Source organism: Castanea sativa, chromosome 5 (assembly GCF_040712315.1).
Source record: "Castanea sativa cultivar Marrone di Chiusa Pesio chromosome 5, ASM4071231v1".
Taxonomy (NCBI): Eukaryota; Viridiplantae; Streptophyta; class Magnoliopsida; order Fagales; family Fagaceae; genus Castanea; species Castanea sativa.
In genome coordinates this window covers 62598110-62621863 of record NC_134017.1, presented here as the reverse complement: position 1 = coordinate 62621863, position 23754 = coordinate 62598110, and the positions used below count along the sequence as shown (strand labels likewise).

Sequence of the window (23754 nt, the reverse complement as noted above, 5' to 3'; positions counted from 1 at the left end):
TTTATCAGATGTTTTATTCTTCAATTTTATATATTAAAATAATATTTACAACACATTAAAATAATATATTAAATTCCTCCTCCATCATTATCATCAACATCACCAACAACAGCAACTATAATAACAACCAGAAAAATTGTTGCGGCCACAATCACCAAAAAAAAAAAAAAATACACACACACAACTACCATAATCAACCCACAACCGCCGCTAAATCCACCACTGATTCGCCATCACTGATTTGCCCATCACCAGCCGACCCACCCACCACCACTGATCTGCCCATCACCATCTCAACCCACCCACCGCCATAACCCACAATCGATGAAACACAACCCACCCACCATTGATCTGCCCATCCAAACCCACCCATCAAACCACAACCAAAAAACGGGAACAAAAAAAAGAAAAAAGGAAAAAGAAGAGAACCCGAAGTGGAATAAAGAAGATAGATAGTCGGCGGCATCAAGTGGTGGCCTTTGGTGATCGGCGTGCTGTGAAAGACAAATAGAGAAGACAGAGATGAGAGAGAAGACAGAGATGAGAGAGAAGACGGAGAGAGAGATATCTGTGATGAGGAGAGAGAAAACAAGAATAAAATAACAATATATATTTTGTCATTGTTTATCCGTACTGTGCCAAATTGTGAGGGTACTGTTGCATATTGCAAAAATTTGACACATTTAGCATATTTGATAAATGGAGTTTTTTAGTGTTTGGTGTGCTAAATATGCCAAATATTTGGCATTTAGCACATCTGCTGTTGATGCTCTTATGACATATTTGTGATTTCACAATCTGTGTACAACCGTTATGACAATGGAGGTTGGCTTGTGACATGCCTATCGGATATATGATGAGGTTGAGAGCAATTCGAGCACAATGGAAGTAAAATAAGCACTTTGTGTGCAGCCGAAGTGCATTCAGTTGTTTCCTTGACCAGCCATTCAGCTACTTGCATTCCAACACGAGGACACTTTGGCACATTTGCAGTCAATGACACAATGACACCTGACATGATTTACGACATGACACAGGAGTGGATTATCCAAAATGATGTCCAGTTTCCAGCTTCTTTTCACAATGACAAACTCTGAATCCTAAGAAATCCTTCCTATCTAACATCCACAACACTTCCATGCTGCATGAAAGTTTGCCACATGATTTATAAAACATAGTGTGCATATGAGAGAGAGAGAGAGAGAGGTTTAAGAAAACATATCCCCTGAAAACCCCACGTTAGATGAAATGGCACCTAAAAAGAACAGCAACACTCATGCCTCAATGCCTTTACAGAAGAAGCTAAAAAGGATACCACCTAGGTTACAATTATAAACACCAACTTATACTACAGGAGTCATGAAGAGCGTTGTCTCCGATGGTTTACCCTCCTCAGAAAGCAATGCCGTAGCCGTTTGCTAAGGGCCTCTAACTTTTCAAACTTCTCACTTTTAGGTTTCTTTGGAACTGGTGTAGTTTTCTTCTTGTCCTCTTTTAATGGCTCCGAGGATTTTTTCTTCATGCTCCGAAGAGGTGTTGCAAACCCCTTGAGAGTATTCTAAAACATATATATAAAAAAAAGACTTGTTTGTTAACACTTCACAAGAAGACAAAAACATCTTTTAAAAAAAGGACAGAAACATTAATATTTGAGCACATCTATTATATAGACGAGTGAAGAATGCAGGGTAAATTACCCTAGAGTCTCTGTAATTATCTTTTTAAATACTCTACAGCATTTCTCTTTCTCATTGAGAAACTTTTCATGCATAATTGCTAGGTGGGATCCACTAACCAGCAGAGCCCTTAAAGTTAAAAAAAAGTATAAAAATAATATAGAAAAATTTACAATAATAATATGGAAAGCTTTTCATCAAAGAAACTACATTTTTGGAGAAAGATTTTGTTTTTAATATAAATTTTTTGGTGGAGAAAAACTGTTAATATATATAACACATACATACATACATTTTTGCAGACTCCCGTCTTTTTTCAATACTTATGCCAAAAGATTAAATCAGTGAACAAGAACATATCAATCAATTAGTCGCCCTTCTAGCAGTGTTATTTATGTTTTTCAAAATAAAAATATGTGCTAATTGTGTTCAAGCTCAAGAAGAGACTTCTGCACTACAACCCCAACAAAGCTTGCTGTCTAAGTTAGTACTTACACGGCTCCTTTACCTTGGCATTCTAATAGAACGTCCACTGGCGGCAATACCACAGTGAAGACTATTTATTTATATGATTGAAATTACAGAAGGGGATACAAGATTAACGATTTTGTTTTCCCATTTTTCTCATTCCATCTGTGCAGCCTAACATTAAAGATGAAGCAGAGAATTACCGCGACTATTCCAGGTCCAGACATTAACGTGATCCTGATGCAAGTGCATACCGTACCCCTATAATCTAGAATTAATTTTACCCGTTCCAGGAACCCAAGTTACCCAACCTGATGGGTGTCAACATGGAGGCTTTGGTCCATACATAATATGACATACTGGCAAAACATCTTTTGTTTGTCCAGCAACCCAAAATTTTACAAAAAGTTGGCTAGAAAGGCCACAAGATGATGCAACTTGAAGTTGTATACTCAGAAAAAAGTAAAAGCCTGTCAAGCCAAATGCATGCTAATTCATTTATGAGAGAGAGAGAGAGAGACCTGATGGCCATTATCAGCAGCTGTGCAGTCTGCAGAGGATTCCTCATCACTGCCTCCTAAAGATGAGCACCTTCCCCAACTTTCTCTATTTGAGCTTGTATATGAGCAACACTCTTCATTCTGGCTATTGGGCTTATCCTGTAAAACCGCACAGCAGAGTTCCAGTGAAACTATATAGTGAAATCGGAAAACCTACAAGTAACAGTCAGACACCTCGCATGGGCTTCTTGGGGTCCCAGCCATTGCCAGGACAAGAAAAATCCATACTGGAGGGGGGCGAGTATCCTTAAAGTTAAAAGTATTGGTAAGACCCATGCTCATGTGTTGGAACTTAGCACAGTATGCTATTGATAGGTCAAAATTTCCAAATTTCATTTACGGCACCAAACAAAATCACCTGTAAGTGTGATGTCTCAAGACTGTCAGGTGTATTATTTTCATTTTGCATGGAATCCTGCATGATGATTAATAAATAAATAATGAACAAAATGCTATAACACAAAAAGAAGAAAGATGAAGTGAAAAGCTTGCCAAAACTACAAAAGAGATTCATACAACGGTAGTCACTGGTGCAATTTCAGAAAGAAGTTCATCCACAGATTTTGCGGTTGAAACACTAGGAGGAACAGATGATGAACTTGCAGCATCAGTGCGCGCAGAATGAAGACCGGTGAATATCTCATATAAGAGACTCTGAAAGGAAAAGGGGGCACAATTTCATATTAATCTCTATGGCAGATACGTCACAATGGCGGTGGAAAAAATACACCGCAAATTACCATTACAACATGATGACATAGCAAACCCCATATAGTTGTTATGAGGAAATACTGATGGTAATGCTATACTCGCATGATATGAATCAATCACAATACAAAATAATAACATGGTTCAGCACAAAATGCGTATAACATCAAACATGATTCAGAAGCCACATTGACACATATATTTGATCTTCCATTGATCTCATCACTGAATGATCAAATGTAACACTACTGTCAGTTTTACATACAGAGGAGGCCCTAAGATACCCTAATATATATATATATATAAATTCAATGGTATGGGAGGGGGAACTTGAACCCTGGTTCTTCTAATAAAGGAGCAAGCAATGCCACTAAGCTGCAAGGCTCCTGGCCTAATATGTAATTTTAGATCTATGACCACAACTATAAAATGTGATTTCCTATTCCTTCTATACAAAAAAAAAAAACAGCTTTTTATTTTATTATATATATATATATACACACACATATAAAATGTGTTAAAAAATGTGCACAAAGGGCGCAATCCTAGTACCTGGGAAGTACAAAAACAATAAACCTAAAATGAATCTAACTTCTGACCACTAAGAGGTCAGCAACCCCAACGAATTAGAAAAGGAAAGACAAGTAGAAGCCATCCAACCATACAAAAACTATAAAAATTGAAGCTTCAGTTTTATAACAAACTTCCAGAGTCTTCATTTGAAATCAGTAGGATGCACTATGGCTACAAATTAAGCTACAAAGCCTTATTGGCATGAGTAGTGGTGCACTTACATGTGCGATACTAACACAAAACAGATAGAATTGTCCTTTTGACTTGTCAAGTACCGATGCTAACAATTGAATATAGAAGGATAATACTCTATTAAAGTTTTATAAGTGGCTATATAAAATTGAAATTACCTCATCCATACCAGCACCAACCTTCAAATCCCCCAAATCATAATATTTCTCAAGTTTACTTGAATGAGCAGTAGAAATTTGAGGAGGATGAAGGACATTGTAAAAGAAAATGGAAACAGAATCATAATAGAACTGGGGTCGAGAAGAGTTGTGATCACCATCAAATTTTATAATATTTTTGTCCCCCTGCAAAGAATCAGGGATATGGTCAAATGTGAAAAATTGAAAATTTTTACTTTCAACAAAAGCAAAATGTCTCTGGAATAAGAAAATACCGCATAGGACTTAAAAATAAGGTCTGAGTGGTGGGATTGAATGAATCTATCATCGCTAGCATGCCCAAATAAAGCAGGGATATATGTTTTGGGTGCAACCTGCAAGTATTCCAGACCATTAACACAATAAATAACTGCACATAATTAGCTTGTTATTACATATCGTGCTGGGAAAGGGAAAAAACCATAATTAGTTGTTCTGAGTTCACAGTCAAAACTAGCATATTGACAAACAAAACAACATACCAAGCTAAATATTTAATTAGGCTATCTTAAAAATTTCAACTCAACACAGTAAGAAAGCTTAGAAGCACCTGTAAGCAATTAAGATCCATGATATCAAACTTTGCCTTCTTTTCAATTACCCGTCGCATGTACTGTACTGCCATCTTAACCTGATTGGAGAGAACAGGGGGAAAAGTCTCAATGTATAAACAAGATATAGAAACATCTCAAAATCAACTTCTAAAAGCAGAAACCACATAATAAGTCTAGCTACATCCTACATTACATGTGCTCAACAGTTATGAGGTTAATAAAATTCCCATTGAAAAGCAAAAAGTAACCAAAAGAAAAAGACAAACAATCAAACTGAACAAGCTAGTAACCTTCATCCACTGGAATAGTTGAAAAATGCTAAAAGCAGATATGGCTATTGACACAAATACAGTATGAGCTTTTCAGAGCAAAATCCTAGATGACCACCATATAAGTAAATGTGTGCATAGAGAAAATTCTACAAATTTGAAAACTTAAGACCTCAATTTTAAGTTCATGAAGGAGTTTCTGATATTTTGATATATTCATCAATATTAATTAGTTTAATAATTTCTTAGTACATGGAAGTCTGCAATGAATGTGAAGTTATTATGTAGCATTGGAATCTTAAACAAGAGGGGCCTACGCATTCAATAAAAGTCATTTTAAAGAAATATGCAATTCCTCTTTGTGTGAGGTGGATCTTTTGGAAGGAGAGAAATTGCCGGACATTTGAAGGCATTGAACAATCTATGATGGCAGTGAAGTTGGTTTTCTTAAGCACCTTATATGAGTGGATGGTCTTTGAGTAGTCATTTATTCCCTAGTTTACTAGATTTTATGGAGGCCTGTACTTTTATGAAATCCTGTTACGTTACTAGTAGACGACCTGTGTACTAATTTCTGTATATTTTCCTTTATGTTTAATAAATTTTACTTACCTATCAAAAAACAAAACTATGCACAAATGCCCCCAAATCTTTTTATAACTTAATATTTGAATTGGTGTTGTGTCAACACTAATATGGTAAGTCCATAATATTTTAATGTTGGTATCAAATATATTTGCTGTCTGCTTAGTGTGAGCAAACAACAAATATCTTCCCACTTGAACAAATGGCACTTGAGCTCATCCCCTAAAACTGCGCAAATCAGACTGCTACAAAATTTTCCAATCTTTGGGCCAGATATAAAAGGAATCATCTCACAAGCCTACACATTAGGCAGGTGGGAATAAGATTGTTGTCCTAATTTTGTTTGTTAGACTTGATTAGAGGCATATAATTGATGGTGGCTTTGGAACCATTGCATGACAGCATAGTTAAGTCATATCTTCCAAGTCCCTAGCATATGATATGCACCAAGCATCAGCTGATTGGTAACAACAACTACGCCCTAGTCCCAAAATTTTTGGGTCGGCTATGGGTCCTTAAAATAAGTATAATCTCGAAAAATGAGGAGGGAAAAGCCCCCAAGAATGCCTTGCAATTTTGGTTCTCAATTCCAGATGGATAAGATTTAATGCACTTGGGTAGGGCTGGAGTAGAAGTTCATATCCAAATCAGGAGAAACAATTTTTTATTTATTTTAAGAATTGCTATTCGCTAAAAGATTAAAAGTAAATCACTCTTTGGATCCATAAGCCAGAAGTCAAATGAGAATCAAACGTTGATTAAAAACAAATTTACATATGCAAATGGGAAGTAGCATTTAGAAGGTATGATATGTCTTTGTATGTCTATGTGCAGAGAGAGAGAGAGAGAGAGAGACTTTACAGTGAATTTAGGAAGCCGAATTTTATACACATCCACAAGCTCCATCATTAGATTATATAAGTTTGAAAAGGCACTATCCAACACCATTCCAGCTATAGAAGGGTCTTCCGCTCCATAAAGAAGGCTGCATAACGTTATAATAAAGCTGATGGTTATTTATTTCAAGAGTTTATATAAACTTATTTAAAACAACAGCTTTTACGATCTCGTGGATTTTCCAAAAGATGAAAAATTCAACTCATCTCAGACCATTCAGCTCATAAAAATTTACAACTTGACAGTAAGTCAAGAAAACCTAGTGACTGTAAAGACTTGAACTCTTGAAAATGCAGAAAACCTTAAGGATCTAACTCATAATAAGTCAGGAAAAGACAAGTACCTAGTGACAGCACCCATAGAACGTCCCCAAAGACCTATCCGTGATATATTTTTGTTGCTTCTTAAATATGACACCACAACCTTGAGGTCATCTCTCTGACACATGAAACAAATTTATACGCTTTATATGCAGGAAGTCAAGTAATAAATGATGATAAAGAGGCAACATACCTCATGCCAACCAAGGCTGACATAGTCACCATCAGATAAGCCTGAGCCCGAAAAATCAAGAGTTAAAACTGTTATATACGATGGAAGAAGAATTACAGCAGCCTCATTTGCATCCGCCCTGCATCCACTGCATCGTAGCCCACATGAGAAATATCAGTAAATTTTGACCTCTTAGCACATAAAGCACTTTTCAGTTATTAAAAATTCTTCCAGATACTGATCATGCAATATTAACATGAATATCCCACTAAATATTTAACCAGAATATTAAAGAAAAGGCTTCTTTATCATTTTAACAATCCATACATATTACCAAAATATACAGAACTGTATTAGAACTTTATTTCCTTGCAACAGAACTGTCCCTGCTGACCTGTTTCCATGGCAGTATATAACACAAGGAAGAGGTGTATCTTCCGGTATCGGTGAAGGTAGATAATGACTACACAGCAACGTATGGCCCCTTGCATTCTTAAGCTGTAAATGTTGAGAAATAAATAATGTAGCAGGTCAGAACCCATAACAAAATGGACAAAGATTGTTGCAAATTAGGGAAGAAAATTATAGACAACAACAGTGTGGTAACTGATGTCCATACTTGCCTCCAAATCTTCTCTTTTGTAACTTCTTCCTGCAAGAGTGAAGTCCTTTTCCCAAAGATACTGATCAGGGTTATACTCAGCCCTGTATATCATATCCAGCAGCATATTAGATGCAGAGAAAATTAAATCTTTTATAGAAAGATCAACAACTTGAGTAGGAACAACAATATACAGCTAGCACAACATGATATCACAATACCAGTCAACAAAGTGTTTTTAGAAAACTACTAATTAGCTATAGAAAAGGATAGCAACTAATATTTAACTAAAACAGTGTTTTTGGTAAACTAATTAGCTATAGAAAAGGAAAGCAACCAATTTGAAAAAAAAAAAAAATATATATATATATATATATATATATAGCTAAAATAGCGTTCTTAGTAAACTATAACTAACTTTAGAAAAGGAAAGCAGATACATATTATTATTTATTAATACCTGGGAGGGCGTATGACAAAATTGATGAATTGATCAATCATGTTGATCCTAAACATAGGCATAAACAAAGCCCCTCATAAGAGAAAATCCAACTGTTCTGAGAAGTGAGAATCTCAATTCTCAAATCAAAACCAAATCTTCACCAAGGTTTTGGCCTTCCATTCTTATAGGTACCCATCTTTATTTCCACTTGTAATTCCCCAGAAGCTAACCCCACTTGAATTTCTCAGACCAAATTAATAGCAAAGATTTCAGCTTTTTTCCAAAAAGTATACTAAAAAAGCACCAAAAAACCAAGAGCTTCAACTTCAACTTGATGGAAGGCACAGAGTGAGCTAAGCTATTACCTAATACTCCTTCATATATGAATATCGAGAGTGAAAGAGGAAGACTTTTCAAAGTATTCCCAGATCCAATGCTGGAAAGAAAGTGCAGCTGGAAATTCAAGATACAATTTTTAGTTCCCAAAAAAATAAAAATAAAAATAAAAGAGCAAACCCTAAACTCTAACTCTCTAAAAGTGGTCCCAGCTACCAACATTATCAAAAACCCAAAAAAAAAAAAAAATCAAAACTTTGTTAAAGAAGAATGGAAAACTTCATGAAAGAAAACCCAACTTGACCCTTCACCATTTACAGATCTCAAACCCAGAAAAACTAGCTAGCCATCAATCTTAGAAGCCAAAATTTTCAGTGCATTCATGGTCTCATTATTAATTATTGTAACCCAACAAAAAAATAAAATAAAACATGGGAAATGGGAAATTACCTTAAACGAATGAGGAAAAAAAAGAAAGAAAAGACAATCTTTTTTTTAAAGAAGGGATTATAGGAATTTCTAAGTCCAAGGTTGTGAGCTAAAAAAAATAAAGCAACTTTCTTTGGTTTCCGAAAAGGAAAAAGCTGTCAACAAGACATACTAAAATACATGAAAATTGTATGTACTAACAAAACAAAACAATAGTGTGGGAATTGGAAAATTGGGAAATGGGAAGGTATGAAAAATGAATGAAGGATGAGGTCGAGGAGGTCGCTGGGACAGCTCAGATGGACTTTCCTTTCCTTTCCTTTCTTTTCCCTCCTCTCCCTTTCCTTTCCTTTCCTTTTCTCTCTTTCTTTGTCTGTGTGTGTGTGTGTTTTTTTTTTTTTTTTTTCAAAGAACTATTCTTCTCACAGAAACAACAAAACCCTGAGGAGAAAGAGAGTACGGAAAAGACAAAAAAGAAAAAGAAAATAAAAACCAACTTTTATTTTAATGTGTTAAATCATCTTTGGTGTAGGCAATTCTCTATTTTCTTACCTTAACACCTTTACAAAAATATAAATCCCCTGGACACAATTTAATTCGTGTTTTTTTAATTATATTTTATATCTAAGACGGTAAACGATCACTTTCATTTTCATCTATTACTAGGCTGTTTTAGATGCTGTTTATTTGTTGAAAGCTGAAAATTTATTACTAAAAATATTGTAACAAAATATTTTTTAAACAACTAAAACATTATTCACGCGTTTTGTGCAACTTGACTAGTTCATGAATAGTGCCAAAAGACCCGCCAAACACAAACGCTGCAGTACGCAAATACACACTAATTCTATCTTTATTTCCACTTCTCACTGCCTGTCAACAGATCTATATATACATACATACATACATACATACATATATATATATATATATATATATATTGTTATAATTTTTCATTCAGCCTTTTTAACATCTTTTTATTAAGTTTTTTTTTTTTTTAGTTACCCAATAGATTATAGTAACTTCTTTTTAGTATTATATAAAATATGAGCTACTCTTAATAATTAGCTCAAATGTTATTTTCTACAAAATTGACTACTTTTTGAAAACAAACTAAACCTTATGAAAATTTCAAGCCCAATTCTTATTTTACATGTTATAACACAGGTCTTACCCTTTTTCTGTGTAGATCAAAGCCAAAACTCTTACTCACTTACAAATTCTTTTTCGCCTCTCCCACAGTCCCACGTGCAAATGATACTTCTAGAAATTCTCATGCCCATGAAAGCACATCTTCCTTTTTCTCAATTTCAATTCAATCATTTTTTTTTTACTAATAATGTTCTACACAATTTATGTAGGCAAATTCTCTTTGTCATCGACCAATGCAACAAAAATATATATAAATATTGAGATTTTCGAGGTTGTTGAAATAATTGGCATATGCATATTTGTAAAATTATTAATAACAATTTTTTTTGATAAATAGCATATACTATCTCACCAAATAATATTTACATAATATTTTCTTTTAAAAAAAATTTAATGATAGGAATGGTCAAAACATGATTCTATACAAGAAATAACAAAAATACATGCAAAACAATTTTTATAGGAGAATTTATCTTTAAAGAATACGAAGACAACAGAAGAGATCAAATGCATTGAATGGAATTCTACCAAACATGTTTATTAATCATTTAAAATTATACTCATCATTACATGAAAAAATAATAATACATTATACTATTTTCATTAAAAAAAAATTCAAAATTAACTTCAAAGTTCATTGCAGGATGTGAACTGCTACGGTATTGCGACAACAAACACTGATACGACAACAGGTTGGTATTATATTTCATGTGTGCTTATGGAATGAAGGTCAAATCACAATCAGGATCATTTTGGTATGCAAAATGTGAAATAAAAACAAATTTTTCTATCCCAAAGTTAACGGCACTCACCTTAACTACATACTCTCCAAATATTTATAATATATTCATCTCACTATAAATACTATATATACAATTGCAAACTACTTCAGATACATGATTCAAATTGAAGTTTTGAATGTAATTAACAAAACAACTTTTGTGATATTTGATTGAAATGCTGAGAAAATCCTAAATAAATCTGCAAGAGATCTTGCTGAAAAATAAATTGAGGTACAACTTATTTAAATTATTAAATTATTGTAAAATTTTTTATCATAGTATGTATTAAATTTATTACTCATATGCAGATTGATATTGGAGAAGGAATCTCATATTATCTGAAGAAAATTTTAAGAAAAAAATACATTTTCCTATTTCATTTGAATGAATTCTATCTAAAGGATGGTTTTGAAAATTACATAGTTTTTAAGATTTTTTATGTTCCTTCACATGACAAAAAGGTATGGAAGAAAAAAAAAATACACAATCCAATATGCTATATTAATTCTTTTGTTACACTATTCCTTATAAAATAACAAAACAATATGAAATCATTTGAAAAAAATTGTCACATCACTAAAATTTAATAAGAATGCGTATACCTACACAAAATCTTAGTAACAAGAAATTCACATGTCAAAACTTTGTAAGATCTAGTCAAGAGTCTTCTAATGCCAATTCGTTAGTGATTAACACAAATGATGCAACAAAAAGAAAAAAAGTGATAAAATTTCAAAATTGAACAAACAAGGATAGACCATACTTCAATAGTTAAAGACAAAGAAATAGATGATGATAAATACCCCTCAACAAGATTCACAAGCATTGCCATACTGCAAAAACAAAGCATTGAAGAAGCAAAAAAAAAAGAAAGATTTCACAATGAAACTCTTTATTACATCACATAATAAAGATCAATAATATTGAATGAATTAACATGCTTCTATCATCTTTTATTATATAACATCGCTCTAAAGTTGTTTTTTTATTGCTCATTACTTGAATAAAATATTTATAATGGATTTTTGTGTGCAATTTATAATTATTGCTTCTTATGATAAACTCATTATTAACAAAGTTTTATAATAAATATGCTATAAATATGTACAATATTCTCAAAAAAAAAAATTACATAAACTGTTACAACATTATCCGTGCATTGCGAAACTTACTAGTTATGGAAAAAAGTGGCTAACAAATTGTCCCTAAACTTGTTCTTCAAACATAAATAGAGAAAAAATATATATAGCCATTAAAAACGATTATTTTCAAGAGATCAAATTTATATTATCTTAACCTTAAGAGGTTGGCTTAGTGGACTCTTTTGGCCTCATGATGATATCCATGAAAATTTGGATTTGAAACTTCTTGCCAGCATTTTGGGACATCCCTATGAGATTCTTCATTGTAATAATCTGGTGTTTATGGGACAGGGGCATACACCTGAGAGAATAGTCAAACACTCAAAAAGGTTTGCACACCCTCATTTGTCAAAAAAGAAAAAAACTTATATCATCTTAAATCACTTATATAATATTTGATGGTTCAACTTAATAAGGCAAATTTGTTACTACCATTGGAAAAGAGCAAAATGGCCATCAAAACTTGTTGCCATCCTTGCAAACTCTGCTCCAAATTGGATCCATATAATTCTATATCCAGCCTGGCTACTTGGTCTTGAGAAAAATATTGAAAAGCAGTTCTCCCTCTTGGTGGCAATTTCTCATGATCGGTTATGGTGGATTAGGAACAAACCTATATTTGAGAATACTTCTTTCAACCCCCTTACCCGTATTTCTTTCAACTTTACCAATCTCACAAAGCAAACAATTTGGAATCCACCCTCAATAGGTTGGCTAAAGTTCAATTTCGATTTGGCTTCTCCTAGCAAAGGCTCCTTCATTGCCTCTGTCAATAGAGACTCCAGTGGCACCATCACCTCCATCATTACAACTAGTGAATCAACAAATTCTCTGGCATGGGCTGAAGCTAAAGCAGCCCTCCTTGCTGTAAATACAACAAAAGATATTGGGTGCAATCTCTTCATTTTTTTAAGGGGATGCAAAGTTGATTGTTGAGTGCATTAACAACCCATCCTTATCTCCAAGCTAGGAAATGAGCCCATTTTAGATGACTTCATAGAAATGCTATGTTTACAACGTTTTCTTAGCAAATTATAGGTGGTAGGTTATTACAAGTTATTATTGGTAGGTAAAAAAGTAATTTAAGTAGTAGATTTAAATTAGAGCTAATAAAAACTTACCACCTATGATTTGTTGTGAAAGTTTTTATTGATTCTTATTTAAGTGGTACTGTGGTAGGTTTAAATTAGAATCAATAAAAACTTTATCACTTCTCGGCATTTTTATCAATTTACCTTTTTTTACGTTCCAAAATATTGTAATGGGCTTACCCATGATGCTACCTATTGGGCCTCTCTTTGAATGGCTTGGAAACCCCTACTCGTCTCATCCCTCCCTCTTGGGTCTTTAATGATGGGTTGGTTACCCCTAAGCCTCCGTCTCTTTTGACCCTCATTAATAAGATTTCATTCTTACCCCCCACCCTCCCCCAAAAAAAAAAAATACAAAAGTCATGAGAAAAGGTAAACCACTTGCTCTTTATGATGTGCATGAACAATATGGTGATGGTTACTTTGATCTCTCTTCTTCTTAATAGTCATCTATTCTCCATTATCTTACTACATTTTTTATTTTTGATGAACCGTTCTTCTAAAAAAAGGAAAAAAAAAAAAAATCTTATAACTCGAGAAGGCCTTAGCATTTAAGCATTGATGGCGGCCCTTCCTAATAAAAATTGAAAGAACTCTCCTGTTATAGTTCCATCCGAAACAGACATGAAATAATGATCCTTACGTGATCATGATTCTGATTTGCAAAATGACAGTTTTTTTTTTTTAGCTAATGCTAATGTTAGACTCCTTTTGAAGGACTGACATTATACTTTGCTTTGCATCATCCACATTCTATGATGTTTGAAAATTTTTAGCTAAGTTTCACCAAATTTTATCTTGTTTGAAAATCATTTCATAGCTGGACTGCAACTAAAGAATTCAAAAAGAGAGAGCCATACTTCCCTCGTGAAAGTCATAATAATAGTAATCCTCAAATGACCACAGGATTTGTGTGCGCGCGCGGGAAAGAGTCATTATTACTTATTAGAGTCCAAGGCGCACAAGATCAATCAGTATTTAAATTTTCCTTCAAACAAAACAAAAACATAATAATAGAAGCTGAAGATGAAGCAAAGTAAATGGGGTTTGCATTAGAACTCTTAATACATATTCAAAAGCCAGTAAAATGTTGTTCTTGGAACTTGGAAGAGTATATGAACTTGATGAGTATACTGCAAATCTATTATACCTTAAACTTTATTAGATTATATTATCTAGATCTCTCAAGTAAATGAAAAGAACTTGAACTTTTCTCGCTCAAGAACAGAATCCCAATCATATTTTCCATTGGTTACACCAATATTAAAAACCCAGAACCTTAACTGCCTGAAGTAGGAAGAGCCAAATCCGCCAAATACAAAACCAGAAAAAAAATGCTTTAGAAAGAATATGTCGGGATCATCAAAAGCAAGGACAAGCTCAGGCAGGAATCTACTACAGAATTCCCAAAGCATTTGTGCACACACCCTGTTTATCACTGCACCCACCAACAAATCCAATACTATACAATCACTGCGAAGCAAAGCCATCACTATCCTTTTAATTCCCCTCCATAGCATCTCCCAATGGCTAGCTTTCACAAATAAAAACAATACTACACATACATGCAACAACATTTTTGCTCTTCAACCCTTGGTGAAAATCTGTATTCTTCTAGTGTGTAAATGGGTTTTAGACGACTGGGCTAGAAGTGAAATTATGCAGAAGATGAGGATATTAATATCTCTCTCTCTCTCTCTCTCTCTCTCTCTCTCTCTCTCTATATATATATATAAGTTGAGTTAAAATAAAGAAAGTTGTTACTTTCACAAAATTTTCACAACAAATTACACTACAAATTATAGGTGGTAAGTTATTATTGATTCTAATTTAAATTCACAACTTAAATTGTTTTTTTACCTACTCATAATAACCAATAACAACCTGCCACTTAAGATTTAATATGAAAGTGTTGTGAAAAACTGAAAATGTTGTCGATAGTAACATTTCTCTTGCAACAAATGTCAGTGTGACCGATTATATTGGGTAGATCAATTTACATAAGAACAGGACAACTTGAGTTGTATGGATGGAGGAGAAATTGTAAAGAGTAATTGAAAATTGCTATTATTACCCTAGCATATATTTAGAAAATTACTCTTAGTCAAAAACAACAAATGTACCACATGTAAGATATTAACCAATTTCCATATAACAAAAGTAAAGCTACTATAACCAAAGCATATAAATAGCAATATGAAAATAAGGTAAATGAAACCAAACCAAAACTAAACACAAGGAAGAGTCTAGGAAGAGGAAAACCCAAAGCCAGGGTGGCAAACCTAAGATAGTTACAGTACAAAGGTATACTATGAAACCTACAAGCTCATAACTCCACTGTACTCGAACTCTCTAAAGTCTAGCTAGTAACTGACTTTACCGAGTCATTTCTCATCCATCAACTCTAGTAGTGATGAGGTAAATAGGATAGTGTTTTTAAGCTCACGTCTTATTGTGCACCGCCCTAATAGGATGGTAGTGATATGCATTTTTTTTTTTGTACCTTGGTTTTTTTACCCATTAAAAAAAATTTTACTTTTTCATTTTTTCTCTTTCTTCACTTATCCATCCTAAATTCCCACCCACTTTAGTCCTAAAAATCGTAATTATATTCCAGATTGCATTTGAGCTTTAAGTTCAATTTTCGTTGTTTTTCAAAATTACCATATGATTTTGATTTTTTTTTTCCAGTGTAATCTTCAGGTCCCAAAAAAATAACATTGGCAATATTGATTACAAGTTACAACCTTATACACACTGAATTGCGGGAGATGGTACCAGTTGAAAGAATTGCAGGTAATGATATCTTCTTCCATGGGAAACAGAGGAGTGGAGTAATTTAACTTGGTTCTTCAATTGGCAGTCCCTGTGTCATTGCTTTGTAGAGTCTATAAAAATAAAACATCATACCTGGCCAGCACATAAAGAAAGTTCCATCTCTTTGATGTTGGCCATGGACTTGCAACTTGTAAGGCCTTGAACAAGACCTCAAATTTATTACAACAAATGTATCTTTAATGACTGAGCATTGGTTTCCAATATTCTGAACTTTGCAGAAAGCTTCTCAGAAATCAGATGATGTCCCACCTAACTTTTATCAAAACCTTCACTTATGGAAGACTTCAAACACAGGAAAGGGAATAAGATAATTTATAGAAGAACAACACAAACAACAACCTTTTTTTTTATTTTTTAAGATATATACATAAGTAATACAGATTCTATTAAAAAAGAAAGAAAGGCAAAGCCCTAGTACACGGGGAGTATACAAGAGCAGCACCAAAGTACTAATATCTAATTTTTTTTATTGGAATTTTTTTTTTTTACTTGAACTGACATCTAAAGTCAACAGCTAGACAAAGCAAATAAGGGGGTGGGGAAGGGTTGATATTGATGTAGGGTGTTATTGCTAGTATTCAAAACTTCACGAGATTCTACTGGCTGCTACTTGGTTTCACTATTCCCTGAAGCTTCCACCCACCAAGTCCTGCCAAAGCAAATGCCTGTGTATACCAAACATGGTTAAAGAAAGATTGACGAATATGGGAAAGGAAACTTGTTTGGTATATCCCAGATTATGGCCAAAGAAAATCCGATAACATGGAGTCTATAATTAAAATTAACTTGTACAGAAACCCCATTTATTTAGAGACATCTGATTTAACGAACTCAGGGTCAGGGGGAAATAAAGGTACATGATATGTTGTGTTTTTGGAGATATCCAATTAGGGATAAAGCAAACAATAAATAAATTCATGAATCCTGCAATATAGATGGAAAAAGTGAATTATAAATAAATTCCTGAAGACGGCAACATAGATGTTAATTTCTATTTTACCTCATAAAAAAGCATCTTTTTCACTCTCCAATTCCCAATTAGAGATACTATAGACTTTTCTTTCTATAGTCAAGAATGCATTACCTATAAAAACATTCTAAAAAATCTGTCCTCCAAGAATGAAGGTCACATGCAAAGGAATGATGACCTTAGGGTTAGGGAGAACTGACATCAATTCATAAGAACCCAGCTATTTAACCCATTTCTTATTGGCACTGCTAATGTACTAGGATGAAACTTTGCAAAAATGTTACTTTTCTCCTTCAGAGTGGACATTTAAAGGCCACTTCACCTTCAGTATAGAATTCATTTGCCACACACAAACCTGCATCTTAACCATAACCCCATATTTCCTGAGAAAGGCCAAATTAAAGCAGTTAGAGCCCGCACTGAAAGGACTATGTCATGAAAAACTATAAAATCCTCTTCCTAAAAAAATTGAACTGCTAAACTTTTAGTCACCACTGTCTTTTACACCTAGTACATGGGTACACTCCTTTTTTCAGGTCCTACATAGTAAGCTGATACCTTCCCCACACACCCATGAATCTTTCCTCACTCACCAACCAAAAAGAAATCCTAAGCCTAACCACTCATTCAATTACCAGATTTCACTCAATGTGGCTTAGTCGGTCCTACGTGGTTAAGAAATTTGGTGATTTTATTGCTTACTTAAGACACCCAAAAGAACAAAGAAAAAGAAGAATAAAAATAAAAATTTAGACTACGTAAATGTTTGGTTGGAGGGATAGAAAATAGGAGGAATGAGAGGGGAGGTGATAAGCAAAAGGAGGTGAAAGTAAGAGAATTCCACCTCTCCATCATGTTGTTTGGTGGAAAAAAGAGGAAAAGTGAAAAGCGGGCAATGCAGTAAAGATTATAAGTTGCAGCTACACAATATTTCAAAAATAATTTGAAGAGGGGATAAAAGTGAGTTTCTACTCTTCTTTCTAAACAACCCCTCCCTTCTCCTTCCAACTCCATCTCCCCACCAATCTGCCCACTTTTGGATAGGATTGATTTGATGGTCTAGAGGGTTATTGATTCCCCTCTGTTCCCACTCTATCTCCTTTTTCCCCATATCAAACATATGGATTCTACCTCTCCCTCCCACCCTTTCCCTTCTCCATTTTCCCTCCTACCAAACATATGGATTCTATCTCCCCCTCCTACCCATACCTGTCTCACTAGATGCATGTGTAAGTTACCAATAGTTTTTTTTTTTTTCTCTGAGCTCCCCTTTCTTATCTTCCATCCTATTGTAATATCTTTACCTCTTACATTCTATTCCAACAACATATTCTCTGTTAAGCCTTTTGATTGCCTCCTTAAGAGTGTTTTTTATCTCCCCACTAGCTCCAGACCATTCCACAAATGAAGGATAGAAAACACCCTAAAATCAGGATGTAATCCTTTTTTAGTATACCTTTCCACTGCAGCCAGAGAAATTAAGAGAGGGAGTATTTATTTAAAAAAAAAACCAACTATGCAAATGGAAATGTAGTCAAACAATTTAAAAGTACTAATATTAACAAAATTTCCAATACATGTTAGCTGATGATGCCAATGAACTCTAGTTCAAATGGCTCCCTCCATAATGGGATGAAGTGTAAGGTCATGGATTCAAGACCTATGGGATGGATGAGTGACTTATCAATAAATTTTACCTAATGATGTATATCCATTAATGGTAAATTTTCCAAAATAAGGCATTTTCAATTGATTTCTATTTATCTCCTAATGTCAAGATATAAAACATATAGTTTTCAGTGGAATAATAGCTCATTGTATGTCATAACATACAAATGATTACTGAACCTATAACACAAATAATGATACCAACAAAACAGGACATTCTTCAAAAATATATTCATTTGAGAAAAGAAGCCAAACCTCTTCCCAAGATTTCCCAGTAGCTTCGAGCAAAGCAGCATTGCATGTCTTCAATTCTACTGAGGCACCTGTCAACATTGAGGCTGCCTCCTCCCATCCTCTATTATGTCCCATACACCTATATAATTACTAAATAATCAAATATCAAATTATTTTCTGGAAAATGACAAAGTAGCATGAGGTATTTGAGATTTTTCAGAGTCAGTATTCATAAGCTTGACATACATTGTTAGTCTTAAGCTTTTGGGCTAGATGGTTTCTAATAAGATTCAACAAGGATAAATGTCAAAAACCATATTTCTGAACATTTTTCTATCTTAAATTCTTTTCCTCATTAAGGAGATTATATTACTTATCCAAAAATGGAAAGGGAGTGGAGGAAGAGCAATACAAAATGCCCAGAAACATATCATAAAACAGAAGTCAGGAAGAAAAGCCATATATATAGTACATGTTTTCTTTAAATCAGATTACCAAACAAATGAGTGGGAAAAATTTTAGCCAACATTAAACGCAAAGACTGGATATGTCTTAAGTGTGCATTAACCATTCCAAAGATGTCTTAACATATTGAAAATGAATTTAAATTGAAATCTTATGTCTTTAATGGAACCTGAAGACAACAATCCAGCATCTATAATGGAGCCATCACCAAAAACTTGAATCAACACTGCTTCTAAACTCTGATTTACAAAGAGCAGGACTACCAGCGGGGTGTTGTCAAACACCTTTCCGCAAAATCTCCATTAGAATGAAGGGTTTTAAGCAGATAAAACTGTGCAAATGCATTTCCATCATGTAGTATCATTACACATAATAAATAAATGTTTAAATTAGTTTGTTGTGATTTGGGACACAAAAGTTCAAGTTAAGTAGTAAAATTTTAAGTACCACATTGGCATTTGGGCTTGAAGTTGGTTATAGGGTCCTCTAATTTCTTCCATTGAATTTGGTTATAGAGCCCTCATACAATTCTCTAATTAACAGCTTGAAGTGCACATTGGCATTTGGGATCATTATAAAGATACCTCAGCATAGCTTTTGCCATATGCAAACTCGAAAATACTCACTAGTCAGTATGAATGTTATGGATAATGAAATGATTCTGATTTCTAAACATGGTGTTAAAATAAACAAATGATTCCATTTTCCTGGGGTGTCTACTATTATTAAATATAAAATACCTCATGCATAAATTGTGACAATGATAAAGCAAATTGGAGCGAGTAAAACTCACATTACTGTAAGTATCTCATCCCTTGTATATTTACAGATAACTTGCTGAATATGGTCAGCAGTCTGTCCATCCATTGCAGCAATGGAATAAAAGCTTGAAAAGAAATGCACCTCAGCTTCCAGAAAGCCTCGGACTTGTCCTTGCATTATCTTAAGTGTCTCCCTCGTTCGAAATGCATTGCTGGCACCAATTCATAAAGTAAGCATTTCGAAGCATGTAAATTGTTTCATTAAAACTAGAAAATTGAACTCAGAAAATTGATTTTATATGAATGTTAGAGAAGCATTGTTGAAAATGAAGAAATCCTAACCTAGATAGAATGAGTTCAGGGATCCAACCCAACTGTTGGAGTTTGTGAGAAACTCTTGCAGCATCGACTTGCCCTGCTTTACTTAGAGGGCGGTCATGATCTATGAAAAAAAGAAAAAAAATTAAAACCACTACAAACATAAAGACAAAGAGATTATGCCAATTATCTAATAAATTACCAATTAACCCAAAAACTTAAAGCTGTTTTAAACAGGAACTGGAGCAGAGGCAGGGTTTGAACTCATACCACATGCTCTAATCCCATGATAAAATTACTGATTTTCCCAAAAAGCTTAAGCTGTTAAGAAATAGTAAAAGTTTAAACTTTTAACCATTATTCTAACATTATAGAAGGAGAATGCTTAAAAACTGAAACAAAAATTTGGACTTGACATAAACATAGTAAGTTTGTGATTGTGATTGAACGTGAAGAAAAGTCATTCTACATTAACAAACTGGTCCATGACAAGAGTCCTAGTTTTATAACACACACACAATCTGCTTATTATTATAATAATAATGATAATGAAATCCACCCATTATTCTAAAAAATAAAGGAAAAAGATAATGAAAGTCAATACCTCGGAGTGAAGTGTCTTCCCAGGAACTCATGGCATGGCGAAGAAGAATGAGGCGACGAGTAACTGGTTCAGATTCAGATTCAGAGGGAGCTTGGCCTTCCACAGTCTCAATTGTTAGAGATGAAGATGAAGATGATAATGATGATGAACGAGTGAGAGGGACCAAACGCATAGGGTTCCTTCTTATTCTTCTTCTACTAGTGCTGGATTTGACACTGATTAAGCTCTTATTGTTGGGAAAGCAAGCTGAAACTTGAGGAGGTCTGAAAATGGAAATGGGTTCGAGGACTAATAGCGTTATATTACTCACTGACACTGTTACTGCATTCATTACTGCTTTTTTCCTTATTTTGGACTTCAAAATTTTTGGAGCTCACACAAGTAACTAAACAACAACAACAACAACAATAGACAACGTTAAAGACTTCGGACAGAACTAAGGAAGTATGTATGATTTGATTTATAGATTGAAAGATTGAATTTGATTCGCCAACATCATCATCATCCTATGCTTCACTTGTACTTCCCACACTTCTGTCCTCTAATCTTTCCTTCTCTTTCTTTTATATGTACACCCCTCTACTCGCACGTGCCTACTGAGAAATATATAATCTTTTTTGTTAAAGTGAAAAAGAATAATAATATCTATCGAATAATTAATATTTATCAAAACTTCTGCAAAGACTAATGGTCTGTTTGGAAGTTTAGGGAGAGAGAGAGAGGGAGGAGAGTAGAGGGGAATGATTATCCTCTGTCTTGTTTGGAAGTTTTTAAAATTAGTAATGGAGAATGAAGTAATTAGTCATTTCTCTTGTTTGGATGTTTTAAAAATTAGGATGGAAATGAGAGGAAATGATTGAAATAGACAAATTTACCCCTATTTAAAAATGGACTTGCAACATTAGTCTATGATTAATTTGTTAGATTAAATAATTATTTAATCAACATTCTCATTCTATCAAATACCACTAATAAAAGTATAAAACTATACCATTAACTATTATAAAATAATTTTTATTACCTCAAAAAAAATTATAATAAAAATAAAAATAAATTTAGCTTAGTTAGTTAATTTATCTTTATTGCTATTTCTTCTTCGTTCTGCAACTAGTCTGTTTGTACGTATAAAAGTAGAGCATCAATGCATTTTATTCATTTTTGCACATTTAATAAAACATTTGCTCTTCTATTTAGAGAGATTCTTCCATGGGAGTGAGAGATTGAAAGTGTTAGTGAATTTTTGCATGGTTTCAAAGCTTTTAACAATGGCTTTTGGTGTTCAAACTCCTTCGATTACCACAGTTCCTTCTTCAGGCTTGGACTCTTTCCAACACAATGGTTTTGACTTCATTAATTACTGCTAAGAAAATATCCTGTCAAATATTAAAGAATTTCCTTTTAAATAATCAAAGATTATTTATATAATCAGTTTGTAATTTTGTCAATTTAAAAAGGGTAAATTGGAGAATTCATTTGATCAATAATTTATCTACTCTACTCCCCCTCCAAATCTCTCCAATTTGGGGGAATTAGAAATGAGAGGTTAGAAGTAGTTGAAACTCCTCCAAACCCCTTCCCCTCATTCCTTAAAAAACTTCCAATCAAGGTAATTGAATTATTCTCCCTCCCTTTACTCTACTCCCCCTCCTTTTTTTAACTTCCAAACATGCCATAAGGTTCAAGTTTTCAAGGAGGAAATTTTACACATATATATTAGTTTATAGTATAATCTTATTTATTTAAAAAAAGTTTTTCTAAAAATGAATGCTTTAAATTAGGGGTGTGCATGGGTCAAGTTAAAGAGATTTTTTAACCAAATCCACCATGGTGAGTTAAAAAAAATTCAACTCAACCCAATCTATCACATAAGTCCAACCTAACCCAACTCAACTCACATGAATTATGTTAGGTCGGGTTGAACCAATGGGTTGGACAATATTTTTTTTTTACTATTATTATTATTAAATTGAGTAGAAAAAAGTATAAATATAAATATATTAAAAAAACCCAAAAATTAGTATCAATGTAACTCTTTAAAGGTAAACAACACTAATGACTAAATAATAAAAGTAATTTACTAAGGTTTGTGTGAACTAATAGTAATTTATATAGAATAAAAAAAGGTAGTTATTTAAAAAAATTATTAATTATATAATATATTTTAAATATATGGGTGGGTCGGGTTGGGTTTGGCGGATTTGAAATTTTATGACCCGAACCCAACTCGACCCGCTATCATTTTTTTTTAACCAAACCCAACCCACCAAGCCCTAAAAACTAATCCAACCTAACGGGTTAGGTTGGGTTGGGTCAATTTTGACGAGTTGGCTGCATACCTCTACTTTAAATGGTATCATTTGTTAACAAATTTAGACAAAAGATTGATTTATTTTAACATTGCAAGAGACTTTTGACAAAAATTAATCCTTGTTACCGTAGGGATTAATTTAATATTTAAAATAAAAGTTAAAGGTTAAAGTGAATTTTTTAGCCAAAAGTCTAATATCATTAGATCAAAAAATTTTCAAAAGCATTCTTCATATTCCCACCGGATAACGGTTATAGTTTTGTTCTCATCAAGATATACATACATATAAAATGAGTCCTCAATTGTGAGTGTTTGAAATTTCACCAAGGAACTAATATATTGAACGAGGCAGTAGCCAGTAGCTACTAGCTACCCACCGCAATAAACAAGAGTGGTAACTTTATTTATGCTACTTTCGGACCAATTTCCTAATTGATATGAA

The 23754-nt window shown here is 33.6% G+C and overlaps 2 protein-coding genes across 4 annotated transcripts; both read right to left on the bottom strand.

Annotated features, from left to right (window-relative positions):
• Nucleotides 1-889: 889 nt before the first annotated feature.
• Nucleotides 890-9384, bottom strand: LOC142636512 (uncharacterized). 2 transcript variants are annotated; one of them, XM_075810764.1, is made up of 15 exons: nucleotides 9001-9384; nucleotides 8580-8667; nucleotides 8233-8448; nucleotides 7795-7876; nucleotides 7566-7669; nucleotides 7193-7319; nucleotides 7023-7117; nucleotides 6644-6767; nucleotides 4925-5005; nucleotides 4611-4709; nucleotides 4336-4521; nucleotides 3221-3358; nucleotides 3063-3119; nucleotides 2666-2803; nucleotides 890-1558 (listed from the first exon to the last, which is right to left on the bottom strand). In XM_075810764.1, exons 3-15 carry the CDS (start codon nucleotides 8292-8294, stop codon nucleotides 1358-1360), a joined length of 1494 nt encoding a protein of 497 aa, XP_075666879.1. In that variant the 5' UTR covers nucleotides 8295-8448; nucleotides 8580-8667; nucleotides 9001-9384; the 3' UTR covers nucleotides 890-1357. The 2 variants fall into 2 exon arrangements, with proteins under 2 accessions (XP_075666879.1, XP_075666880.1); XM_075810765.1 differs by having other exon boundaries at nucleotides 8233-8667; nucleotides 9001-9216.
• Nucleotides 9385-16100: 6716 nt separating this feature from the next.
• Nucleotides 16101-21575, bottom strand: LOC142634049 (uncharacterized protein At3g52155, chloroplastic). 2 transcript variants are annotated; one of them, XM_075808319.1, is made up of 5 exons: nucleotides 21005-21464; nucleotides 20425-20524; nucleotides 20115-20294; nucleotides 18878-18995; nucleotides 16101-16266 (listed from the first exon to the last, which is right to left on the bottom strand). In XM_075808319.1, exons 1-5 carry the CDS (start codon nucleotides 21333-21335, stop codon nucleotides 16234-16236), a joined length of 762 nt encoding a protein of 253 aa, XP_075664434.1. In that variant the 5' UTR covers nucleotides 21336-21464; the 3' UTR covers nucleotides 16101-16233. The 2 variants fall into 2 exon arrangements, with proteins under 2 accessions (XP_075664434.1, XP_075664432.1); XM_075808317.1 differs by lacking the exon at nucleotides 16101-16266 and adding an exon at nucleotides 16299-16649 and having other exon boundaries at nucleotides 21005-21575.
• Nucleotides 21576-23754: the final 2179 nt, after the last annotated feature.

What these genes read in the sequence shown, in the direction of transcription:
- LOC142636512 (XM_075810764.1), bottom strand. Translation starts at nt 8,294, where the DNA reads ATGCCTATGTTTAGGATCAACATGATTGATCAATTCATCAATTTTGTC. An exon ending in TTCGGCTTCCTAAATTCACT is followed by an intron (nt 5,006 to 6,643) that starts GTAAAGTCTCTC and finishes CTCTCCAATCAG; the next exon opens with GTTAAGATGGCAGTACAGTA. An exon ending in TTATTTTTAAGTCCTATGCG is followed by an intron (nt 4,522 to 4,610) that starts GTATTTTCTTAT and finishes GATTCTTTGCAG; the next exon opens with GGGGACAAAAATATTATAAA.
- LOC142634049 (XM_075808317.1), bottom strand. Translation starts at nt 21,335, where the DNA reads ATGAATGCAGTAACAGTGTCAGTGAGTAATATAACGCTATTAGTCCTC. An exon ending in CCTGAACTCATTCTATCTAG is followed by an intron (nt 20,295 to 20,424) that starts GTTAGGATTTCT and finishes AATTGGTGCCAG; the next exon opens with CAATGCATTTCGAACGAGGG. An exon ending in GATGAGATACTTACAGTAAT is followed by an intron (nt 18,996 to 20,114) that starts GTGAGTTTTACT and finishes GTAATTATATAG; the next exon opens with GTGTATGGGACATAATAGAG.